Source organism: Ambystoma mexicanum, chromosome 3p, assembly GCF_040938575.1.
Source record: "Ambystoma mexicanum isolate Mex_15411 chromosome 3p, UKY_AmexF1_1, whole genome shotgun sequence".
Taxonomy (NCBI): Eukaryota; Metazoa; Chordata; class Amphibia; order Caudata; family Ambystomatidae; genus Ambystoma; species Ambystoma mexicanum.
Window position 1 is genome coordinate 884,349,963 of NC_090925.1, and position 24,984 is coordinate 884,374,946.

Sequence of the window (24,984 nt, forward strand, 5' to 3'; positions counted from 1 at the left end):
AGAATGAAATCAGTGAGTGATGACAAGTCACATCTGCAGCCACACAATTAAAACCTGCCCCTCCCACTGGAGTCCCTACCTTATCTGCAGAGCACTGTCTTCCATTGGGGCCATCAATGTGATAAAGTAATCCCTTAATTTCAAATAGAACGTCATTGACCACCTTAATTGGTTTGAACATTCAAGATATATTCAAGAACTAACAGCTTTCCTTTTAGACCTATTTTCAAAAAAACAATTACCAATTGATCCAAGTACTCAAGGTGGGTGATTTCAGGTGGGTGACTGTATTTCTCTTCTTTGCCTTCTGCAGCCCAACGTCCTTAATCAAGCACAAGTTGTATCCTGCCAGCTAATTGCAGCAATATAATAAAAAATTAAGTATTATCAAACACTTGTTCACATATCAGATACGTGTTCACATGGACCTCACATACAGGTAAAAAGTCTGTGTTTCCCTCCAGAGGAGGCATAAATGTATGTGAGCTACAACAGGTGCCAGGAAGGAGGAGCATGCCCGACTGATTTAGGGGGCATCCATAATCTGATTCTTCCCCACACCCCACAATGCTGCTAATTGCACAATCAGCAAAGTCAACGCCAAGGTGGGTATGAGACTCCAGCTCCTCCAGTTACTCAACATGAAGAGTAAGTCTTGGTCGTATTGCTAAGAACAAAGTTTAGATCACACCCAATTTCCCACAAACCTGATATGTCTGGGTATTTAATAGTACTATGGCAGTTGAGCGCTTAGAAATTAACAAAGAAGCCTGTCAGCCGGTAGCTAACGGTAAACACAGCGCTACACGTTAATTTGCAGTTGCCGCCAACCAGGAAGACAAGGACCAGTAGCCCATCAACTGCACTGCCATATGAGTGCAGCGCTCTTCCAACAAGTCCCAGTGAGTAAGCACAAGGTGACACAAAAGTAGGAACACGTGTTGCTATGTTCACCATAAACTTCACCTGAGTCGCTGCTTTCAAATTCCGGGCAGATGAAAACCAATCTCCTTAGCCTTCTTACCCTTCAGCGCCGAACACCTGCAGTGCCAAACACTGCACCCTTTACCCGCCGCAGGGGGGCATGGCCACACTTTTGCCGCAATGCCAGGTGGGAGAATGGATTTCCAGGAGCCTCCAGTCAGAACCAAACACTCTGCCCTTTCCCTGCCACAGGTTTTCTGTTTAAGTCTCATGGAAATGGAATCCTCCCCCATGGGAAATGTATTGGCACCCATACTGAGCACAGTGCCGTGACCTAAAAGACAGGTGTTCCCTCGCCCATTAAGAAATCCTGTTCTTCGGCATTTCAAGGAGCTTAAATCTTTAAGGTGGCAACCTGTTTTGGTTCTGAACCAGATTTCAATGAACTTGTCTGCAAAACTAAGCATTTGAACAACTTCTTTTCATAAGAATTGCTTTGCGCTCTTTTTGGTGACCTGGATGTCAAGGACTTCCTTGTTTAAGGCCACCAATGTTGAAGACGACAAGTATCTTTCGAGCTCAAAAGAGTAGAGTCATGGAAATGTTAGAGTCTTTAAGGTAGATTTTATACACCAAATAACCAGTATCTATTATTGCTTTGCCTTTTCAAGGTAGGGGCCTTAAACCCTCCCCATTATTCAGAATAATGTCTCCAGCAAACCAAAGCTTAAAGGCTGAGTAGTCTGTCTGGTAGTGAAGCAAAAAATGATGTTGGCGGTTCGACATACCTCCTCAGTGGCAGGAAATTGTACGTCACCGAGTCAAGAGGAAATGGGCAACCTTTCTGGTCGATATAATGCACAGAGTGTGTTATCGCAGCTAAGGTTTCAAGTCGATGCCTACTAAGGTATTTATTATTTTCAAACAAATGAAAGAATGGCAATTATGACAAATTCATGCTACAATCCCCTACCTGCCTATGACCTCAGCTAGCATAATAGCTTTCTTTGGGCTGCTCCTGTTTACATGCCTCCACTAATAACTGGTTCTGTACCCTCGTCATGCAAATGGATGTCCACTGACAGCAACTTGAACAAACTATTTTCGACCTCAAATAATAATTCTCACAAGAACTCTCTGTGTGCTTTCGGTCTTCCCCAAGTCTGCATACTCTCACTCCCTATGCACCGCCACACCCATGTAGGACCAACTTGAGATCTCAGACAAAACAGAAGCCTCCTTCTACCGCTCTCAATGTTCATCAGTTCGATTTTCCCTCCTTCCATCTCAGATTCTGCTTTGATCACGTTGGGACACAACATGGGGATGCATACAATACTGGTTCTGGTCTGTGCTAACCAGACCTGACAATGTACAAGAAAAGGCAAACCATGAACTATCATAGTACATAAAGCAGCAACATGTGACATCACTGGAGGCGAATCTAAAATCTGTGACCCATTACTTCACCAATCTGATTTTCAAAACTGTCTATTACCCAAACCACACTTCGCACCATCAAGCACAGTTGCTCTCAATAGAAACGTACACATTAATCGAAACAATGGCATCTCATAGTGCCAGTCTTAGAATCACAGTTAGCAATTAACCAACAGAAGCATTACTACTACTCTACTGCTACCATGCAACTACGACGGCGCCACACAACACACTTGCCGTCAAAATAGTTATATGAAGTTGTGCAGTTAGTTCTGGAAGCAGAATGTTAACCACAAAGGTGGCAGAGAGGCATGGTTAGATGAGAAGGAAGAGTGTTAACTACACAGACGTTGTAGAGATGCTGTTAGATCAGAAGACAGAGTGTTAAACATACTGATGCAAAGGAATTCAGAGCAGGAAGCAGCAGCCAGGTGTAAATACCTTCAGACAGCATTTCTTTGGTTTCGCATTCTTTCTTTCCTGTTAAAAAGCCACAAAGATGAAGTTGGGTTTAGATGAGTACAAACTTGAGCGTGTGTCCCTACATGGTGCTCTGCTATCTACCTGGGCTCAAGATACAACCGAGGCCGTTAGATATGTGGATTCTGTAAAACAGGTTAGTTGTTAAAATGATTTGCTTAATATGTGTTTATTCATAGTCCCCGCCTATGTATACTGTTAGGAAGTGCCCTCAGAGTCATCGAAAGACATAGCGATGCCATCCAATGGTCCTTAAGGCCAGTGATAGACCGAGGCCAAGTCACCCAGCCCAGTTTGGAAGCCTAACTCCGGAAATCAGGGCTCCCAGAATCCACCTCTGGGTCAGATGTAAAACAGACGGTATCCGCACAATAAAACTGGGGATCCCTGAGGCAGAAGACTGCAGAGGAACCAGTCCATGTTCCCAGAAAGAGGAAATGCTCAAGACCAAATGGTGCAGGCAGGGTTTAGTAATCGCAGGGAAGAGGACTCATTCTCCAACAATTCCTCTTTCCAAAGGAAAACCCAGGCCAGAACAGAAAGACAGATGTACTGCTTTGGGTCCAGAAGATGTAAACCCGAAGCAATGTAGCAGTCAGCCATCTAGGGGAGAGAGCATTCTGGACAGAAATTGAAGACGGTGGCTAGCATTTCTTAAGACTTACTCCAGACGGACAGATCTACATAGAACCCCTTTGACTAAGCATGCTCAGACTTGACATGTGACCGGACTAGCCAATCAGTCTGCAGTAATTTAAGACATGCCTATATATATATAAAGGCTTTCTCCCAGCACAAGAGGGGAAGGACGTTTAGGAACTCTAGAGAAGAGACTTAGTTAGGAGAAGGCACGTTAGAGGAGGCTGGTGGCGAGAGGAGAAGGAGCCCGAGCTAGGTTTCCAGAGAGCAGGAGGGGAGGCTAATGGAGGGGAAGAGTGTAAAGCAGTGCTGGAGAGTAAGGAGTGGAGGAACAATAATAGGAGTGAGGTAGTTTGAGGGACAGAGATCAAAAGGAGAGGTAGAAGGAGGAAGGAGTGCAGCAGAACATTAACATTTGCAGCGGAGGAGATTATTAAGAAGGAAGTTGGAGGTGACAAAATAGAGACGAAGAGAAGGAGGGTTTTAAGAGTATTATGAGGAGGTTGAAAGGAGTGCTGAAGAGGCGTGTATTAAGGAGGTGGTTGGAGGGGAGAGAACAGTCTGTTAAGGTGGAGGGTGGAATAAGAGTGTACAAAGAGAAGATAGAGTGAAGGTCTGTGATGGTGGAGAAATAAGAGATAGGAAAGACAGGCAAACACACCCTTAATTAAGGGGTTGAGAGAGAGATGGTTCGGGTGGAGGTATAAGCATGTGGCAGAACGTCGAGGAGATGGCTAAGAGGAAAAAAGGTGAGGAAAGTAGGGGAGAGGAAGAAGAGGACCCCATATGCACGACAACTTTGCAAATCGATGAGAACATAGACCCGGACGGGATGCTGGGGACTACAGCCTTTACCTTTTGATATGGAAGTGGCAAGAAGTAGTAAACTGCTGATAGAATAGCATTGTAAACTGGCCTCCTGAAATAAGATTCTATTACACTGCCTGCTCCTGCCAAGATCTATCATGCAAGCACACATAGGTTCTTGAGATCCAGGCAAGCAGGTCTATGAAATCATGAGAAAGATAAGTCAAGGAGCTGATCAAAGAGCCAAGTGTGGATAAGGAACAGGGTAGGTATCCCTCAATTGAGGAGTGTAAAGCCCAGAGATGTTTGTTTGTGTGGCAGGGTCAACAGGAGACAATAACCCCTCTCAAACTGGGATAGGTGGCCTAACCGGGCCAATGCCAGAGCCAGACCTACCACAGAGGTAGTGTGGGGAAGTAGAGATGAACCCCTGTCTCTGGTACGTGTGGAGTCTTGCATTTTACGTAGTAACACTTTTCCTGTCCTGATGATGTTATGTTGAACTTTTGTCTTTATACATTCTGTCATTTTATATTGCTCTCATAAACCTGACCAATGCTGGCCCTTTGAAAAGTTGTTTTTGTTAGAAGCGTGCTCATGACCACAAGCTGAACAAGACCCATGTAGAATTTAGCCGCCAGCACATGATAAAGAAGGGATGCCTCCCTTAAGAAAAGTTTAGCCTAAGGCAGGGCATCTTTCTTTTAGATAAAAATATCACAAGTCAGAGTGACTTGTAGGTTTTCTCCCAAACAGCACAGTTCAGCTTAAGGCCAGGCATCTGTTTCATAGATCAAAATTACAGTCCTGGTGACTCAAACGCCCTTCAGCTTATCTCCTTTGACAAGGTCATCAAGTGATGGGAGCTGGTGGAAAGGAGCGTTCCCCATCTTGTCTAAACATGTTCCTTCTGCTGCTTTTGTGTACAAATATGGCTTTGAAAAATAAACCACGACTCACTTACCCTGGTTATCTGTGTGAGGTGGTCGTTATTACATGATAGGTGTGTGGCTATTTCACTAAAGAAAATCCCCTTCAGCCAGAAGATTGCAGATAGAATTGAACCTGACAATGCCCATACGACTCTGTACTGGCTAGGTCTCTTTTTGTACTCTTTTATTCGCTTGCTAATAAACTAAAGCTACACCAGACTTCTCAGACCCCTGGGATAGATAACAGTTCCCGGGAAGCAGCATCGCCCCGAGAAAAACATACAAGCATCACGATGCGCTAGGCCCAATGGACAAGACCCGACGCGGAACAGAAGGAACACACTTGTTGCCATAATGGAAATGAACTATGCTTACACCGTTGAGGAGCCAAATATATGACCCAACTCCTATCCCACAAAGCCTAGACTGGCTACAGAGGACATGTGGATGCAGCAGAACTGAACATGGGAGAACCAGGAACACTAACTAAACCATGTTTGAACAGTGGCTTACTAAGGATAGTAGAGGAACAGAACAAACAACCAATATGGAGATTGGAAAGGGGGCAAGGCTAAAAGCCCATATAAAGACTTCCAGGGGAAATTCAGGCCCAAAAGCAGAGGGCATGGTAGGAGTTGGAGAGAGAAGGAAGAGATTCGCCCAGGGAAGCAGCGGAAGTACCCAATAGGAGCAAAGAGACATTTCCCGACAGGAAGAGAGCAATACATAAAGTCATCAGAGTCAGTTGTTAGTAAGAGGTGTTCAGTGAGGTTTGAGGAGCCGGAGGAAAACCAAGACACCAAAGAGGAGGTCGTAAGAGGTGAAGGACTAAGAGGAGACTATTTGGCATGTTTGGAGCGATTGAAGCTAAGGTATCGGGATTGAGAGAGTGGTACCAATTCTGTTATTTGTTTGCGCTGTGAGTGAGAAAGAAAGAGCAAAAGAAAGAGGGAGAAAGTGAGAGAGAGAAAAATAAGGTCAGGAGCGCCTGGAAGGAGTTTAGGTAGAGGGGTAGGAGACATATAGAAGGGAGTGAAGACAGGAAGGCTTAGAGACGGACATAGGAGGTAGTGTAGACAGGAGGAGTGGCAGACTAGGAGGGAGGTAAAGACAGTACAAGAGGTGGAGTGAGAGGGAGTGTTTAAGGCGCAGTAACATCAGGAGGGAGGGGCAGAGTTAAGACAGGAGGGTGTGAGGGGGAGGAGGGACAAGACCTAGAGAGGGAAGGAGCGTAGAGGAGTGAGAAGTGCAGAAGGGATGTCTCAGGAGAGAGTAAGGATAGGGAGTGAAGAATCCCTAGACTGGGAACCCCACTTGTCTCTTTTAGTACATACTGTGAGAATACAAGTTGAAAGCTTATTTATTCTCATTAAAACCCTTGTCACATCTGTAAACCAGACTTTGTTTGACCCCAGAGACTTTGATCCCAGTAACTTGTTAGTCCAAGAGAAACAATGCTGCCCTTTAGTGGCGATACAACTTAAAACCCTCCCAACAACCTGACATATTGAATAAAGTATTTGAAAATCCCTTGGCATGTTGCATTATATGTAACGTCTGTTGTCTGTTACAATACAAACTGATGACAAGGAAGAGCATTCCAACGCTTTAATTGCAAGTAGCGTAATTAAACAAACTTCCTTCTCCAACGGTAAGGACTATTATCAATGATCAGTTCACCACGGCAAGAGCAACTTAACATTTATCTTTATGGTTCAAGCCATACCTGGGCACATGTGTGTGGCCTAGAGATATAAATAAGACTGTGCATAAATACTCATGCACTTTGGAACTAACTTTGTCAACCTCCACTCTCTGATCGTCTGGAACTCTCCCTTTTCCCTCCTCCTCCTCCTCCTCACCTGGTAGAGCGATGTCCGTGGCAACTGGAGATAGATATCTTCTTGCCCGGTAGTCTTCCTTATTTCTAGCTTGAAGACAGGATCACCCTCGAAGAGAAGCCACAATGAAGGCCTGTCGGAGAGCCCACCTGATGACCCCTTCCCCGAGAGGGACCAAAATAGTGGGGAAAAAGCCCAGAATGGCGTGCAAAAAACCCACAGAAAGCAACCGATTGGATCCTTGATGGAAGATGGGCTCCACCGGTAATAACCAAAGCACAGCAAAGTTGCTAAGCAGTAGTCGGAGGCTCCGAAAAAGAACAAGCCAAAGAAAGAAAGTACAAAGGAAGCCACAAAGAACAACTCTTACCTAGTGGAACCTGAGGTAAGAACAAGTGGAGAAAGCCAGGTAGAAAGCGAGTAAACAGAAGAGGGGAGGAAAGAAGGGTAACGTGGCCGCACTGATGCGGCATGCCGCGGAGCAACAGAAAAGCACAAAAAAATGCAGAGACGTTCCGGCAAGGAAGCCGGGAACGGGACAAGGAAAAAACAACAAAAGGCGCATAGCGTTTAGAGCAACAAGTGGCAGCACATAAGAGCACAGCTGACCGAAGAGGTTGCAACGCACTGTGGGAAAGACAGGGCGTGGCTAATAAGCTCTGGGAATACGCCAGAGAAAAACAACTAGACCGCTATTGGATGCTATGACGTGATGGAATACCCACAGGCTCCTAGACAGATGCGGGGCCACATGCGCCAGGATATGCGGCACATGACACTTAATTTTATTTAAAAAACAGATGCTATGAAGTTGAAGATAACGCCTAGTGAGAACTGAAGCATGTTCCTAAAGTCTGCAAATCTAGATGGCTCTGAATAACAACAAAAGTTTATTTTTTCTGATGCTATAAGCTCAGTGCCTTTGAAGAAAGTTAATGTATCCATTTAGCAAGATGTGAAGTTGCAATATGTGGAGCGGTGCATAGCAGCATTAGTTCCATATAAGCCTTCGCCTGATCAAGATACTGGACATCCTGCTCTGCTACTGGTTTTCCGCTGCAGGTTTAGTGCACCTTTTCTACCACTACAATTCCATATAACAGTAGTTATGGAGTGGAAAGGGCAAAGGGGCAGCAACATCTTTTGGAGTTATTTATCATACAATTTATAGGACTCCATTTCTATGGTGCATTTGCTCTGCAGCTACTGTACATTTGTGAATTTTATTTTTGTAATCTTAATTTAGTAATCGTATTTGTTGCTTGCCCTAGACAGCACTTCCAGTGCCCCCTGAAGAGGTGAAGAACAGGATGGGAAAATTACCTCCATGCAATCGCAGTTCTCCAACATGGGTATCTTTTGAATTCATAAACACTATCTCCACCTTGGGGTGAGACCCTGGAACACGTTTGAGAAATGTCTCTTTGCAAAAAGAAATAAATTAAAAGCATTTCATAACTAGTAAATCATTAAGAATTGAACAAAAGCAATCTGGCGAGCTGGGACGTTTGGCGTTTCCCTACTAGGAGCATATGTTGGCAGATTCTCTGCATTGGCTGCTCTAGCAGCAGGTTACAGTCCATTTTTTAAGTTCTGTAGCGTCTGAAGGATAACCAGAGTCCTCTCAAATCAAACCACTACATCCGATATTCATGGTGGGCAAGTTGTACTTGGATTACATGTAATTAACTATCCCTTCTCCACCATGGGATCTTCATTGATATTTATAGACAGTGAATGACACTTGATGATTCCACTATTTTAATGTAGTCCAGTCAAAATCGTCTTTAAAGAAGCCTGACCCAACTATATATCTGTTTTAGCATCACAGTCTAGTGTGAGGGGTTAGAATGGTGAGGCAGACAACTTTGTGAAGGTTAACTTTGGTTAAACGCCTCACTATCCCTACCCTAACAAGGATTTCCCTTCCTAAAATAAACTAAAGGAAACACTCTAACAAAAGGGTTCTGTCCCTCACACTTGAATACACAACAAATCAATAAGGAAATATATGACAATTCAACAACAAATATAACAGTTGACTTCACATTGTAATAGCTACTTCTTCTGATAACCTGGGTGAATGCCCCTTCCCCAGATTCAAGCAGACTTTTGTTTGAATGTTCAGAGAAGATAAGGCAATCCTGCCTCATAAAAAGTTCCACTTCAGACCTCCTAACCCAAGTTGAGAAAACAAAGTTCCAATTAGGATTCCACAGGTGGTGCACAATTGTTTAACACATTTTGAGACTGCTTCTTTTCATCAACAATGTCTATTTCAAATAGAAGATCTTGAAACAGTTTCTCATTGCTAATAAAGAATACTTCAACAACAAAGAATACTTCAAAACCTCATTGGTTTCAAAATAAATGTCTTTGTCAGGATATTTTGGCACCACTTTTAGTTTCAGTACTACTTCACCAAAACACTCAGGTGATTCTTCAAATGTTTTCTTTATATGCGTTTACCCCACCACAGTACTTGCAAAAACATTCACCTGGTTTACCCCCATGACAGGTTTACAGCTTCTACCACTCTTCGTTCTGGTATACTCCCACGCCAGAACAGAACCAATTGCTACCAAAGTTCTTGAACCTGGTATACTTCCTTTCCAGGCCAAGCTACTCACTTCAAGCACTTCTGTGGTAAAAGGTTAGGTTTTAACAATGTTTTCTGTTTCACAATTAGATTTAAGGACTTCTTCAAGGGAGACAAGACTCACACTGGTGCTATTCCCTACACCTATGCGTTTGCCACAGGCAAGACAGGCAATGCTCTCCGCCTCCTCCTGAACCTCTTATCAGAGGGGCGGCCTTCCTGCAAATATGGCTCCACCTCTGTATTATTTACCAAACATTAATAATAATCATCCTTCTTCTTCACACCTTCTGGCTTAGTAGGCAATGGCTCTTTAAATCACCTCTTAGTATAATAACCTTTACAAAAGGGCAACGTTCTTCAATTAACATTTAAAAGCTCAATGATCTTCTTTTGGCTTGACCACCAAACACTTGTTTGTTTATTAATTGTATTCTTATGAGTCTTTATTGGCTTGGGTAATAGTGGTGTGCATTCTCTATTAACATATTGCCCCTCTGAGTGTCTGCCTTCTACTGTAACCCAATGTTATAATTCCAGTCTTCGGTTTGGAGGTTTGAGTTGCTATCTTGGCAACACATTGATTTTAAATCAGTTTGGTATGTGTCATAAATTTGTAGTCAACTTATTTTATGTCAGTTCGGTAATTAAAATAAACAAGGTCTGGATTTGATCAGCGCGCACCTCAGAGCACTCCGGGATTACAGTTCTGCCGTGAACTCACCGGTTCTAGAGTGTGCGTTCGGCTGCCTCGTGGCTTCCAACTCCTCTGCTCCATGACTTCTACGCGACTCTGCAGCCTCTCTGGTAAGGCTTCCCGCAACTCGCGTCTTTCTTTTTCTCTGCATTTAGGTGCTCGCCTGCCACCTGCAAAGGCCTCACAAGGGTAAGAATAAAAACAAGGTGCGCTTTCCGCTGCACGACCTCTGCAGATGAAATCTTGAGCCCCAGCGACCCTCTCAGGACCGATATTCACTTCTCTTGCCGTTGTCGTCCTGGCGTCTCAGTTTCTTCCTCTGCAGCTTTGTGGAAAGTACAAAACTCTGCCACCACCTAGTACTACTACTTCTACTACTACTACTACAGCCTTCCAGCTGCTGCGCCGGCTTCTTCCTCCAACATCTTGGTCTAATGGCCTGCACCAGGGGGCCTTTCATACGTCACAGCTACCCATAGGTGTGGATCATTAACATTAATGGGCTGCACTTTACAACCCTGTGCCTCTGCAACCCTCTTCTTCACCCCAGAACTATGGGCATTCTGGGATGGGAAATCCCTAACATGAAAATCACTTCGCACTATGATATTCTCACCACAAAGTTCTTTTCTTCCTCCACGTATATTCCTTAAAGGAGTATAACAAGGAATAAAGAATACAAGTGGCTTAACAGTATAATGAGGGTTTTCAGGATGTAAATTGGTGGTCTTTAAAGACTTCTCTATATCATTTTCCTGGGACTTACAGGGCTTCTTGTTGGAAGTTTTACAAGTGTTTTTCTCACTTCTAACACACAACCGGTTATGATTGTCTTCATTCATATTCTGATCATGAATTTCCGGGAATAATAGTTCTCTTTGGCAACATTGTATTACAAGTGCCAGTATTAATGCTATTACCTTCCCTGAACAAGACAAGTACTGTGCCTCATCCCACAAGTTCTCCTGTTGCCCCTTGGACCATCGATATTCCCTTCCCTGAAGAGAAGTAGTGCGTCTCATCCCACAAAGACCTTCTGTTGCCCCGGGGACCTTCTCCTCCTGGGGATCCACCCAGCTAACACCACCCCCAAAGTCAGGATCAGGAAGTGTCTGCCTTTCGCTGACTGATTGGGAGGAGACTTTAGGTAGGGTTTTAATGAGGACTCTGTAGGATTCATCACACTAGACACTAATGTTTAGTGCCATTATTTACAGATGTCCATATGGCTGCCTTGCAGATCTCAGACAGTGGGACAATGCTTAGAAGAGCAGTTGTGGCTGCTTTACCTGTGGTAAAGTGTGCTCCTGGTCTACCTGGCAAGGGTTTCTTCATTTATTGGTACCGTAGTAAAATACAGGACACTATCCATATAGCTATGGACCTTACACCAACAGTTATCTATTTGTGCTCCCTTCTTTTGTTTGATCATGGTAATAATAAAGGGCCCTTTTCACATCTGGTGTGTGAAGGGATCTCTCAGCCAGATAAGAGAGATTAGGCAAAAAGGTAGGGAGAGAATTAGGTTGATTCATATGGAAATCTATAATGACTTTAAGAAGGAAAGCAATTTGTTAGAAGAACTACATTTGATTAGGAAATATTGTGAAAGGGAACTACACAAAAGATGACCGTATCTGGCTGATGAAATCACTACCGGAAAAGCCCCTATCCAAGTTAAATGTTGGAGGTCTGCTTTATGCATAGGTTGGACAGGATGACCCATTCATTTATAGAGAACATTTAACTCCCATACGTGAAAAGGCCTACTAGTGGAAATGTACAGTTTCTTCAAGCCCTCTAAAACCTCTTCTTGGTTTTGATTTTATTTTTCTGGAAGGTTTATCATGGAACGGATTATCCTTACCAAAGAGCACCCCAATGACCGTAATTCGCTTTGAACTGGGCATAGCCTCACTAAATATGAGTTTATTGTGGAAGCGCCTTTTGATATGATTTTAGACATAACACTTCTAATGTCGATATTTCCTGTATTAAAATGCCCAAAAGAACTTGAAGTAAGAGGTTTTAACTTGAAGAAGGTCATAAAGGACCTACAATTGCAGAAGAAAAATGTATGGATGCAGGATTGGTGCCAAACGCATTGCAATATGTGGCAATACAAACGTACAGACGATTTAGACTTAATTCATAAATCATTGGGGCAGTTAGCTCTTTATTTCATCCGATTTGCATCTCAGAAAATTAGATTGTCCATCTTGAGGTTTCGTTTAAATCTGTTGCAAATGAGAGAGAATACTAATTTATGGCAGTGGCCCAACTATAGCAGTTCACACTGCTGTTTTTGCTCAAAAGAAGTGGAGACTCAAACATTTGATTTTGTTTTGTGAACCCATGGCAAATCTGAGTTCTTTGTTTTGACAAACACATAACAAGCGTGACTGTTTCACCTTGGCCATCACTCTGGGGAAGACTGTACAGTGCCCATTCAGTTGCGCTTCTGAATTCATTGATACCGTTTTTATATAGGTTACACTTGATATGGTTATAGGCATTCGTATTAGCTGTTCTATTTTGTTAATTGAGAGATTGAGTAATATTTTTATATATTTCTGAATTAATGCATCTTTACGGAATTTATATTGTCACTGTGATTATGTTTTATATGTTTGTATCATATAGTGTAAGGTTTAAATTTAAACCACAAACACTAATAAAATAAAAAATGAGAGGGATTCTTTCCAGTGGCTCCTATGGCAGAGCGGTGTAATTTTCGTGGAGGAAACATGAAACCACACACGATTAGGGAGGAGAGTTTCTTCCTGGAATGATACATTATTGGCTCCTCCCTCTAGACACCAAAGGAAGAACCTCTTGCAGAAGCTGGTCACAGTTCTTCTCCCCTCCTTGACGCATTCTTCCTGTAAGATTCAGTTGGCCATACTGTACAACTTCAGGAACTATGCTGTTAGGTTTAGAGTAGCAAGATAACGATAAAAAACCTTCTGGGCTAATCTGGACAGGAGATCCTGTCTGAATAGCAGAGTCCACTGTGGTTGGACAGACAAGTGATTCAGGTCTCCATTCCACCACTGACATGCCCATAAGAATCAATCATCATGGAGTCTGGAAAAGCATAGAGAAAATCTTTCAACGAGTCAATCCAGATAGTATTTCCCCCTTAACCCTGTTCTTGTAGCCTGGATGCGAAGTCTCAGCATTTTGCATTTTCTCTTGTTGCAAAGATGACTCCATATATGTTGAAGATTTTCCTAGAACCTCGTTGTTTAAAACCCATGCAGGTTCATCTCAAAAACACTTGTTCAGACTATCGCTTCTGGTACATGGATTGCTGTAATGGAGAGATTTCTTGCTAGAATCCAGTACTAGATCTTTTCAGCTTCCCCAAAGAGGGCTCTCAGTCTTGTTTTTCCTTGATTTGTGGTCTTTTGTTCTGAATAGACTAGTGGACCATGGAAAGTACTCTGAACTTGATGGGACCACCCATAGGGAGCCAGTGGACGGGGGGGACAAGAGCACAAGAGATCTCTGAACTGGAGTCTGAGTAATGCTTGGGGCATTGCATTCTGAAAAAGCTGTAGGTGAAACAGGAGATAGATAGGTTGGCAGGTAAATGTAAAGGATATTTGCAAAGTTTATATTTGCCACTACAAGAGAGTGAGAGTGATCTAGATATGGCATGAGGTTTAAGCATCCTTGAATGAAAGAAGTCTTTACAATTGTCATAATCTGCAGCCTTAAAGAGGTGTTAATCAGAAACCCTGCTGAGCCCTTTACTTTTATGGAAAGGTAAACCAGAAATGAAATTCAGGCAGCCGGAAAGGTTCATTCAGAGATCTCAGAGGAACCCATTATAACAGTGGACTTCTTTAACAGTAGCTGACAAATATTTTCTGGTCAATCATGAAGGAAATTCTGGCAACCCCCAAATATACGTGGCTCGGTTGGAGGTCTTGAAACCAAACAGAATACAGAAAACAGGAGGACTAGTCATAGATATGGTCTTTTTCTATTGCTCGTAAAGGTCAGCAGGTGTTATAAAAAGCAACAAAAAAACAGAAAAACTAAACACTAGACCAGTAGTAATTTAGCAAACATTATGTGGGATAGTTTAAGAAAGAACAGAAAAATGGTGAATGCCCAGTGGTGAGCTTGTGAAGCCCTCAGAAGGACAGTGGGGAATCATGAAAAATGTGGTGGCAGTCAAATTCAAATACCCCCAAATCCCACTCTCCCTGGATATTCGAGTTGGTGTAGAATAAGTGTGCCCAGGACTAGAACCCAACACAAGCCTGTAACTGATTATATTTCAGTATGCTACTGTGCATCCAGGTGCTAATGGATATTTGGCAACTGTTGAGCAGTACGTATTTGTTGTTAATTTCACAATGAGTTTCGTTTCATTTGGGTAGTTATGAAAATGAAGACTGAACAATTTAATCCGATTCATCAGATGAAATTATAAACATAAAGAAGGGAGTAAACAGGTAACCTAAACAGCACAGAGCGGAGGAGTGATTGTGGATAGAAAGTAAGGTACCCTTTGTGAACACCGTCACTTTATGGCACCACTAGTGGGAAGAGGAGAGGGACGAAAAGGCTCACCAACAGACTTTACTAGGGACGCTCAGTCCTTTATGCAGTACACAATGCATTTTCTCTTACTGTCTAGCGGTTGAAAAGTCTCTTATTCCAGTGAGATAATTTTTGGGTTGGATGAAGAGACTGGGTTTCGGGAATGACGCACTCTGGCTAGAGTTGTTTGCTTTCAGGTTGTCACTAATGATAGCGTTTAGGAAAGGGTGATGCCTGGCGGCAGGAATAACCACTCGTCTGCTTTGAATTTACAAAACATAAGATATCTCGCACCAGGGTTTTAAGTGTCAACCAGTCTTCATGCGATAGAGTGCAGGAAAGGCCCCAACTGGCTTTCATATCAACACCACACTTAAAGAGAGCGAAAGCACAGCAACCGCTTAGGCTTCTATACGTTTTGGAACTAGCAACAATATATAGTGGGTCCATTGTGTCACCAACTCTCTCAGATGGTGCTACAAAGTTACGGTTGGCTACCACACTATCGCAACCTTCCTTCAAGGTCTGCGTTTCTAAATTTGGTAGGTTTTTGCAAACATGCAATGATAGGAATGAATTTACTGTTGCATCTGGGCATGTTAGAATGATGTCCTGTATCATGAGCAACATACCATCAGTTTCCCTGTCTCCCTGCTGGGCGGAAACTCACATTCTCGCGAACTGTGTGTACCTTAGGACTATTGGTTTGCCCATGGCGAGGGTGGGGTAAGGGTCTGTCAACAAGCTATACAATTGATCAACAGTACAGAAGGGATATCATCTATAACTAAATGTTCGGCACAGCAATAACATCATAGACGAGCAACAGACAAACCAACAACTTAAAAACGCTACCTCAGTTAATAGCCGCAAACACATCAAAATGCATCAATCTAACCCAAAGGAAGCCGAAACATTAAATAGGTGTCAAATGTGCAAACATAACTTAGATTTATATTTAGGAACACTCAGTTGGCTAAGGGACACTTCCCAGATGTTTTAGGTCATTTTGAGATCAGTTAGTTCACCATAGTTTGGACCTCACCCTCCTTTTCTATGCCATTTGCCTAGGCACCTCTATACCATGTTAGAGATGTAGTTTTAGGAAACACGCATACCTACTTTGCTCTATGAAAGAACATGTTATGTTACAAACGGAAAACATAGTAGGCAATTAGGGTAACAGTAAGTTTAGTGAGCTAAGTTTTAGACCCACATTGTGAGGAGCCATTTAAACGATGACAAATTCTCGCATGTAAAAGCAGTAGCAGCAAGCATAATTAGTAAACGTTAGGATGTGGGGCAGTCATCCCATCAAGTAATGTTCAGTGAAAACTGTGGCCTTTTTCTCATCCATCAGCTCAGCATTTTGTGGCACATTCCTACCTGTAAATCTGGACAAATCCTCTTGGAAGGCGGTGACATACAGCCAGTCCCATCCGACAGCAGTTCATCTCTTCCCAAGTGTTTGACCACAATGCACTTCCTAACAGCAAAATTCCTTAAAACAAACAGACAAACAAATCATTGTACTCATCACAGCACAGCCAAATTGCCCATGGTTCACAAAGCATTCACTTGATTACAACTGGCCTTTTCGGACTTGCCAGTATATGGGCAGTACACCTTTTTGAGATAAATCAAGGCACATTTCTCTTTGTATTAACATCTGCACCCTCAAAGCAACAGCTGGTAGTGGCACTTGCACTTGGCACACAAAAAGAATTCCCTGGTGTGTGGGTGGTCCAACCACTACAGACACACTGTTTCCCAGGCACAAGTTTCTTTTTCTATGGGCCTACCACGATTGGCTGCAGACAGAGCAGAAGGCTTAGCGAGCAAATGAACAAAGGAGCTGAGGAACTTACTATAGTGAGTAACTTGTTCTGACAATTATTCTTAGCCCCGCAGATTTAATAAGCCTAGAAAAAACATCAAGTTTGACAATCTGCTTGTTCAAATGTTTTGCAGGCAGAGTGGAGATATATAGCAGACTTAACAAGCCCCACTGTTTTCTCCACTCTATCTACAAAAAGGATTGATTTTATTGGAGCATGACAATTTCATGCAGTCATAAAACCAATGGATTCCTAATGAATCTGTCTGCTTTTAGCCTGAACTAAAAGCAGACAGATTCCACAGCAATCCATTGTAAGTGCTTCCCATAATTGCTAACTATGTGAGGCAGTTACATGTTTCCAAAATGTAGTGGGTAAAAAGGGTATTATAGCGATTTCACCTGTGGACACTTTTCTTTAACCGCTTGGAAATTTTGAAAAATACTCGAAGGAGACCCAAGTGCATAGAAGTGCAAATGCCTGCAGCCCCCTTTATTTATGTTATCTTATGCCAGTAATTCTTCCATAGCACTAAAACTGTAAGAGGGGGAAGTGATACGTTTTAAAATGAGATCCAATCTTATAAGTTACTAAAAATAAATCTCATTGACACACCACTTGATTGTCAAAGAACGTAAATTGAATATATTCACATTCAAACGAAATCAAGGATGTTAAAAGAAATAACAGGGCAGTTGGTATCCCAAAGCATATAATCGTTCAAATGTTTCACTCTATTAACTTACCTAACAGTATTCATAGCAAGAATGGTATGCATCAGCATTATTAAACTAAATGAAATACTATTTTCCAAGACTTTTTCAGGTCCAGATAAACACTTAAAAACAAATTGGAGCGAGCGAGGGTGCTGCTCAGAGACAAACAAGATGGCCAGCTAGGAGCAAAGCTCTGAAACTAACAACAAATCCTTTCCTTTACCCTGTGTGCTAGAGCAGACCATAACTGAGAACCCCTTCCAAGTGGTCACAAGACTCTGCTGTGGCGCTTGTTGCTGCATAGAGCCTCGCGGTGACCAGCGTCGTACATCGGCGCGGCCCCATCTGGCGATCCGACTTGGCACCGCTGTTGGGAGCAGAAGGCTGGGAAACAAGATCAGCTCTTGAGCACGCCTTGTTAAAGTGAACTACAAACTATTTGCCATTATTGGAGGCTCTGGGACCCTTGCGAGCCCTGTCATGGGCATCTATCCTGCGCGGAAACATTCTACCTTAACACCATACTGCCTAAAGCGGCTCCCTTCTTGCCATAAAGTCAGATTTACCCTTTGCCTTACTGAACATATAACAAGATATATGGAACGTGTGAGTAACAAATGTTCTCCTGCTTGTCGCACACCGAGAGGGTAAGCAGTGTGCCCATGTTTTTAATTAATTCGGGTAAGCCCCAATCATACACGGTGTGATGACAATGCCCACTTTTAGGGTAATATGCACAATATAAACAGAAAAGGCAATTAGTCATAAAGTAGTGCTCAACTCACAAGTACACCAAACAGATACATGTTATTCTAATAAAAAATATAATTCACATACAAGTACTACTAATTGTGTAAAACATTAAATCAACAGTTATTTGATCAACAGTTAAGAAGTGTCCAAACTTCTAACTTAAATCATAAAAAAGGAGATCATATAACCTAAACATAAAAATACAAAATTCAACTAATAACCTATACCTCTGTCTAAGCTGATAACCAAATCAGAGATACACCTGGACATTGAATGTCATTTAACAAACGTGATGATATTCACGTCTATACCCAACATGTTTCTGTCATATACACATGGTGCTTGACATTCTTCAGGGGTCAAAACACACAATTGTATCTTCTCAAACTCTTTCCACCCATATATTTGGGTCAATTCATCTGTCAAAAAACAGTTCTTCTACTGTATTCTTGACAAGTGTTCACAAGTGTCACAATCTGCGTTGTATAAAAACACTACAAAACAAAACCAATTAACACCACATCACACGTAAGCGCTACTCTGAACCACATAGTTCATTTTCTAAAACACCACATTACATGTGTTGATTCTAACCACACCTTTATTCAAACACCATACCTGTTGTCACTTGAAATACAGGATGGTCAACGTGTAATGAATACGACACTTTAAATGTGTCTACTCCATGGTTAAGGTCATCCGAGAACGACTCAGTCACAATTCTTTCTGGCAATAAAGAGGGGGACAATAGAACTGCATTCAGGACTGAAATCTGCTTTATAGTGAAGGTGGTTACCAAAAGAAACACATGCTCCGAATGCGCCCAATGACTATACATCAAACCCAGTGAAGGAATAGATCAAAGGCATGGCATGGCTACAGATTTCGTTATCCAAACACACTCCTCTACACACAGATAAGTGTGCCTAAAGTGAAATGGAACCCTAAAGCACCAACCATCACCTAAGTGGTCACAGAACACCTCCATGTGACGTTACACTAATGCTGTCACTTAACCACCACCACTGATCCTGCAAGCTCAACTCTGGTCGAACAATTGATAGTTGGAAATTAATTCTATATAAAAATATAGAAACCTGTCAGTCCGTTCAGTTCGCTCTCAATCACATAGTGCAGGTCCTGAAAAAGGAAAACACGTCAAAAACCCCATACGGGCGAGAAACAACAAGGATCTCAAGCCTGCCGAGACCAACCATTCGTTTTAGCATGCCTCATCGTAGTCAGCTGGGGCAGGAGGCATGATCGAACAACATCCCCTGATCAGTGCTGGAAATGGAAAGCATTTATTGGGGGAACCGTCACTTCTTAGGAGCAACAGGGCTTTGGGAAGAAGGTGGCGAGGCCAAGGGGCGTGGCCCATGGCCAGGTTGCACAACACAGTGGGCCTCATCACAACCATGTCGGTCCTGTAACAATGGTGCCAGTAAGCCAACCGGCACCGTTGTTACTAGACCAGCATAGTATGACTCTGCGTGCGAATGCCAGACAGAACAGAAGCACTGGCACTGTTATTAACGTTGCCGGTGCTTCCGTGGTTCTTATTCCCATTGAGTCCTATAGGATTCAAATGGGAATGGGGATTAACATTTACCTGCCCCTGACTTCCCAGAACGCCTGGGTAATAATCCCATGTGTTTCCGGCAAGCCAGGCGCTGGTAAATATTGCAAGTACCGCCAGACTTGTAATGAGGCCCAGTATCTCCATATAGAACCCAATCCTGGTGATTTGCATAAAAGCAAAGAGCATTATGGGAACAACATAATGTCACCAATTTAAATGCTAACCATGTTTTATAGTGACTCATTATGAAAACCTTTTAAGCGAATAATGGACTCTTCTGTTTTGATGGGTCACAATATTCACCCTAATAAATAAATAACTGTAAAATGCAGGACATATACACCAGTTTGAACAGATGTAAAACAGTATGTGAGGCTTCAGCAGTTTCTGTATGCAGGATCCAATATTGCAAGTTCTGGATGTTAATTGAAGAATGGGTTGTGCAACAACCTGCAACGAGTAGACTGCTTTCAGATGCCTCAGCACGAATGCTGAGTTTTCTGAAAGCGGTCTGCTCGATGAGGCACAGGATCTGTAAGAGTTGTATCTGGGTCCACTTGGGTCTAGGGGACGGAGCGCTGCTCCAGCAAGACACTTTTTGCCAGAGTGCCACTCCGCCTTGTTCCAGCCCAAGTCCTGCGCTGGCCCTGATCCCATAATGGAGACCATGCTGCGCGGGTTAGTCGATACGCGCTAAGCTTGAAAAAGAATGTGGATGAATTACACATGCAGAAAGTAGAATCAGTGATGAAGAGGACAAGATGGTCATGGTGGAGGAAGATGTTACAAACCTTAAGAGAGAGTTAACGCTAGTCAAAACAATGTACGAGGATCTTGAATCCCGATCTAGGAGCAATGATGTGCATATTGTAGGGATACCCAAGGCACCCTCCAAGGGACCTATGGAATATTTGAGGAGAATCTCCTTAAAACAATTCTTGATAAACCATCATTCCAAAACGAGTTCCTTATTGAAAGAACCTATAGCTGCCAAAACCAGGGGCTCCACCATGTACTACTATAGCAAGACTGCTTAACTACAGAGACAGGGTTATGATCCTGAGACTGGCTAAAGAGCGAGGGGAGCAACGTTTTGAATCCAGCAGGGTGTTTACTTATCCAGATTTTCCACTGACAGTCCAGTCAGTATGCAGATTGTTCAATACAGTTAAACGACTCTTTCAGAGATCTGAAGGGATCCGAAGGGTACCTTATGCTATTTTGTTTCAATCAAAACTAAGACTAGAATATGGAGGGGACACACACTTCTGCACATCACCTATGAATGTCAAATCCTTCATCAAGGCAACCATACATCTTAAGACCGCTGGGACCGTGGGAGCTGCCGTGAGTTTAGCGCATTGATTCAGAAGCTTGGCCCCAGGCCTAGGTCAACGGTAGGTGCATGGGCTGATCTACAGTACAGCACCTCTGCTGACAATTTTCAGAGGTATCCGGTCCCTGCATGGGCAGTACCTGTGTACCATAATGTGCTAGTTGTTACATGTCATTATCCTTTTAAGAAGTCAATTGTGATACTGCTCTGAATTTGCACTGACCTGTGTACAGTAAATGTATACAATGTTGGGCTGCTCTTGCTCTATAGTACTGTGCAAGCACGTTGCTCGCACCGTCGCCACTGAAGTTCAATAGGATACGGGTTGACATGGGTGTCACTGTCAAGTTGGGGTGGGCAGAAGGGGTGTTTTTGAGGGTTCTGGTCAAAAGTTACTTATTGCATCAGTGAGGTGCTATACCTGTCAGAGGGCCTCATTACACGGTTGGCGTTCGGGGTTTACCGGTAACGGTCGGGCACCGGTACCGGTAAACCCCTACCGCCTTACTACAAGTTCCCTTTACGGGACCCGACTTTAACGGCTGGTTTTACCAGCCGTTAAAGTAGGGTGCCGCAAAGGGACCTCAGAGCTAATTACGGTACCGCAATTTGCGGTACCGTAATTAGCACCTTCCCCATTCCCATTATGCCCTATGGGGGCAAAAATGGGAATGGGGAAGAGCCTTGGTGAATGGGGAATTACCGCCCCCACTCACCTTGGAGTAGGGCGGTAATTCTGCCATCCACCAACGCGGAAAAATACCGGCGGCAACCATGGCGCTAATAGCGCCATGGTTACCGCCTACCGTGTAATGAGGCCCAGAGTATTTTATCATTTGTTGCAGAGATCGTTTTGTCCTCATATGTGCCAAGCCGTGTAACATTCCTTAGTTGGAATATACGGAACATTAACAATCCAGTGAAAATCAGGAAACTGGTGACATATTGAGTGCCACTCTCCCCGACTATTAATGCTCCAAGAAACACATGCACTGCCCAACATACAAAACGCATTTGCTCCTAAATGGGTAAGACCAGATGCTACACCTCCTATTTGTCACAGGCAGCGGGGGTCTAACGTTAATCCACCACGACTTCCTATTTCAACACTCTGAATCAATTATTTGTACATTACATTAGCTATGTATGTTATCATAAAGGGGGAAGCTATTTGGTTCTGAAATCCTCCTGTTCAATACTTATGACCCCACATTTTACACACCATTGGCCATACTCCTAAGCACATGAGAGGATCTCCCTATAATAATGGGGGAGGGGGTTTTACTTCAATGCCATTCTAAGTGTGGATGTTGATTGCTCCGCTGCAACATGTAGACCCTCTTCTAATGCTGCAAAAGCCATTATACAAGTTATGGCACAATTCCAACTAACGGACGCCTGGCGCAGTTTACAGCCTTATGCTAGGGAATAGACCTACCACTCCACTGTGCATGACACAAAGTTTCCCCTCCCCGCTAATCATTGTAATTGATAAATGATGCATGCTGCCACGCACCTATTCAGACCACTCCCCAATTATAATCACACTTAAAATTGGCATACATTGCCCGTATCGTCCTTTATGGACAATAACTCCATCAGCGCTCCACAATCAGGCGTTTGCACAAACATTGTCGGAGAATATCTGCTTTTTTGGAAACCAGCACAGGTTTGGTTTCCTCACACTCCACCCTGTGGAAGGCGTTTAAAGCATTTGTTGTTGGGTGGCACTGCCTACATCCATAGACATACTCAAATCAATTAGGGCAGACTTAAATCTAAGAAACAAAAATATGTACCCTTGAAAGCTTTTATGGAGTGCAACCCATTGTTTGTCTACTGGGTGACCCGGTGGAAAGAGAAACATACCACAATAATAAACCCATAATGGCACGCAGATACAGGGAAGCTGATAGGCCGAGCTGAGCTCTCGCTCAAGCTATGTGATCAAATGTCAGAGGCACAACGGTTAAAGGGAATACAAACATCAGATGGTGGCATCTACACTGACAGTGATACCTTCATGAAATACTACAAAACTCTCTACTATAATCACAACAAGACATCAGTGCTAGCTATGAAGACATACCTGGAGAATGTACACCTTCCAACTCTTTCTTTGGAGGCTGTGTCCTCGAATGCACCCATAACATTAGAAGAGATTGTTTCTACAATCTATGATCTGCCGGCGTGGTGGTAGACTTCTTTAAATGGTATAAACGCATAGTTGCACTGCCCCTAGTAGAGGTTTGGAACAAATCCATGGATTGTGGCTTACTCCTCCCTACGTTGTGGTTGGCGATCACAACCGTTCTACTAAAACCAAACAACCTACCCCAGCCCACGAAAATCTAAGCTTCCACCACCCTCTGACATTAATCAACAAGGATGCTAAAATCTTCACCAAACTTTTGGCGAGTCGGCTGATGCCGCTAATGCCACATTTAATTCATCCGGACAAAGCAGGGTTTGCGCCCTCTAGATCGACTGCACTTAATCTGAGGCAGCTTTTCGGTATTCTCTCACCTATGAATCCCAAGGCGAACGCTGTGGCCGCAACCCTTGACGCAGAAAAGGCATTTGATTCAGTATTGATGAACTTTCTGTTTACAGTCCTTGACTCATATTGATATGCGCCATTTTTTATTAGTTGTGTTTGGCTACTATATTTCTCTCCTTTGGCAAGCATTCGAGTGAATGGTGTGTCGTCATCATATGTCATTTCTTTAGGCAAGGGACAACACAGGGCTGCCCCATGTCTCCCTTCCTTTTTGTTCTATGTATCCAACCCCTGGCCGAACGTATCCGTGCGAAGCATAACTATCGCGGTCTGCGCATTTCTGTATATCAAGCAATGCGGAATGGAACCTCTGCTTCATCCTTGAGGAAAATCCGGGCTTCTCCCAGTACTCCAGTTATCGCATGAACTGGTCCAAGTCAGAACTGTTTCTGTTGACGGACAACACGCAACCACCCAGCGATATGTTGGGATTACTATGGGCTCCAAACAATATTACGTGTCTGGTGGTCAGTGTGTCCAGGTCCTCTAGGTCCTTGTACACGGATAAACTAACAGCGTATCTCCCATCTCTTACGGCTAAATTGGAGCTTTGGGCTAGACTTCCAATATCCTTATATGGTCGTCTATCACTTCTGAAGATGATAGTGCTACCCAAACTCCTTTATGATTTCAAAAACCTACCAATTTGGCCTTGGACAGCCTTCTTCGACACAATCCGTTCCTTAGCATCAAAGTTTCTTTGGGGTTCAGGTACCGCCAAACTTGTGTGGGCAAAAATGGTGAAACTCCACGACCTGGCGGGTTGGGAGGGGGGCGTTAGGGGGTCTTGCAGCCCCTGATTTTGAGCTGTATTGCCTGGTTTGTGGATCATTGGTAGGCGTTATCCCCTGCTCACCGTCATGTAGAAAAATGTTGGGCAAAACTGCTGAACCTCCGCTCTGTCATGTTTGGCAAAAAAATATGATGATAATTGTACGTTCGGGTGACAGTCAGTGCCTGGTACAGCCTGTTCCAGCTGCTGGGGATTAACATTAACTACAGCAGAAGTGCACCCCTATGGGGCTTCCTCGATATCTTGCCAACTCCATAAAAGAGCATATACAATTCAAATGGGGCACAGAGGGCAGGCTTTAAATGGGTAATATGCTCCCAGACAGGAGGTTTGTATCGATATCAGAATTCACTGCTAAGATTGTGGAGGTGTGGGAGGGGGAAAATCAATCAGATCACGCTGTTGCAATATGTCCTTATGAGCACAGCTTTCTGGCAGAAGTGGCCGTCCTTCCCTGTGGAACCCGATGCAGACTCATTGGTTGATATTG

At 43.3% G+C, this 24,984-nt stretch overlaps 1 protein-coding gene across 2 annotated transcripts in view; it reads right to left on the reverse strand.

Moving 5' to 3' along the window:
• The window catches only part of ACSS2 (acyl-CoA synthetase short chain family member 2), a 948,517-nt gene that overhangs the window by 472,651 nt on the left and 450,882 nt on the right, over positions 1 to 24,984 (reverse strand). Inside the window, exons 7-8 of one of the 2 annotated variants that reach the window (XM_069652108.1) lie at positions 16,303 to 16,417; positions 2,806 to 2,844 (exon numbers count right to left, since the gene is read on the reverse strand). In XM_069652108.1, coding sequence (XP_069508209.1) covers positions 2,806 to 2,844; positions 16,303 to 16,417 — 154 coding nt within the window. The remainder of the gene's footprint in view (positions 1 to 2,805; positions 2,845 to 16,302; positions 16,418 to 24,984) is intronic. The other variant, XM_069652109.1, reaches the window with a different exon arrangement.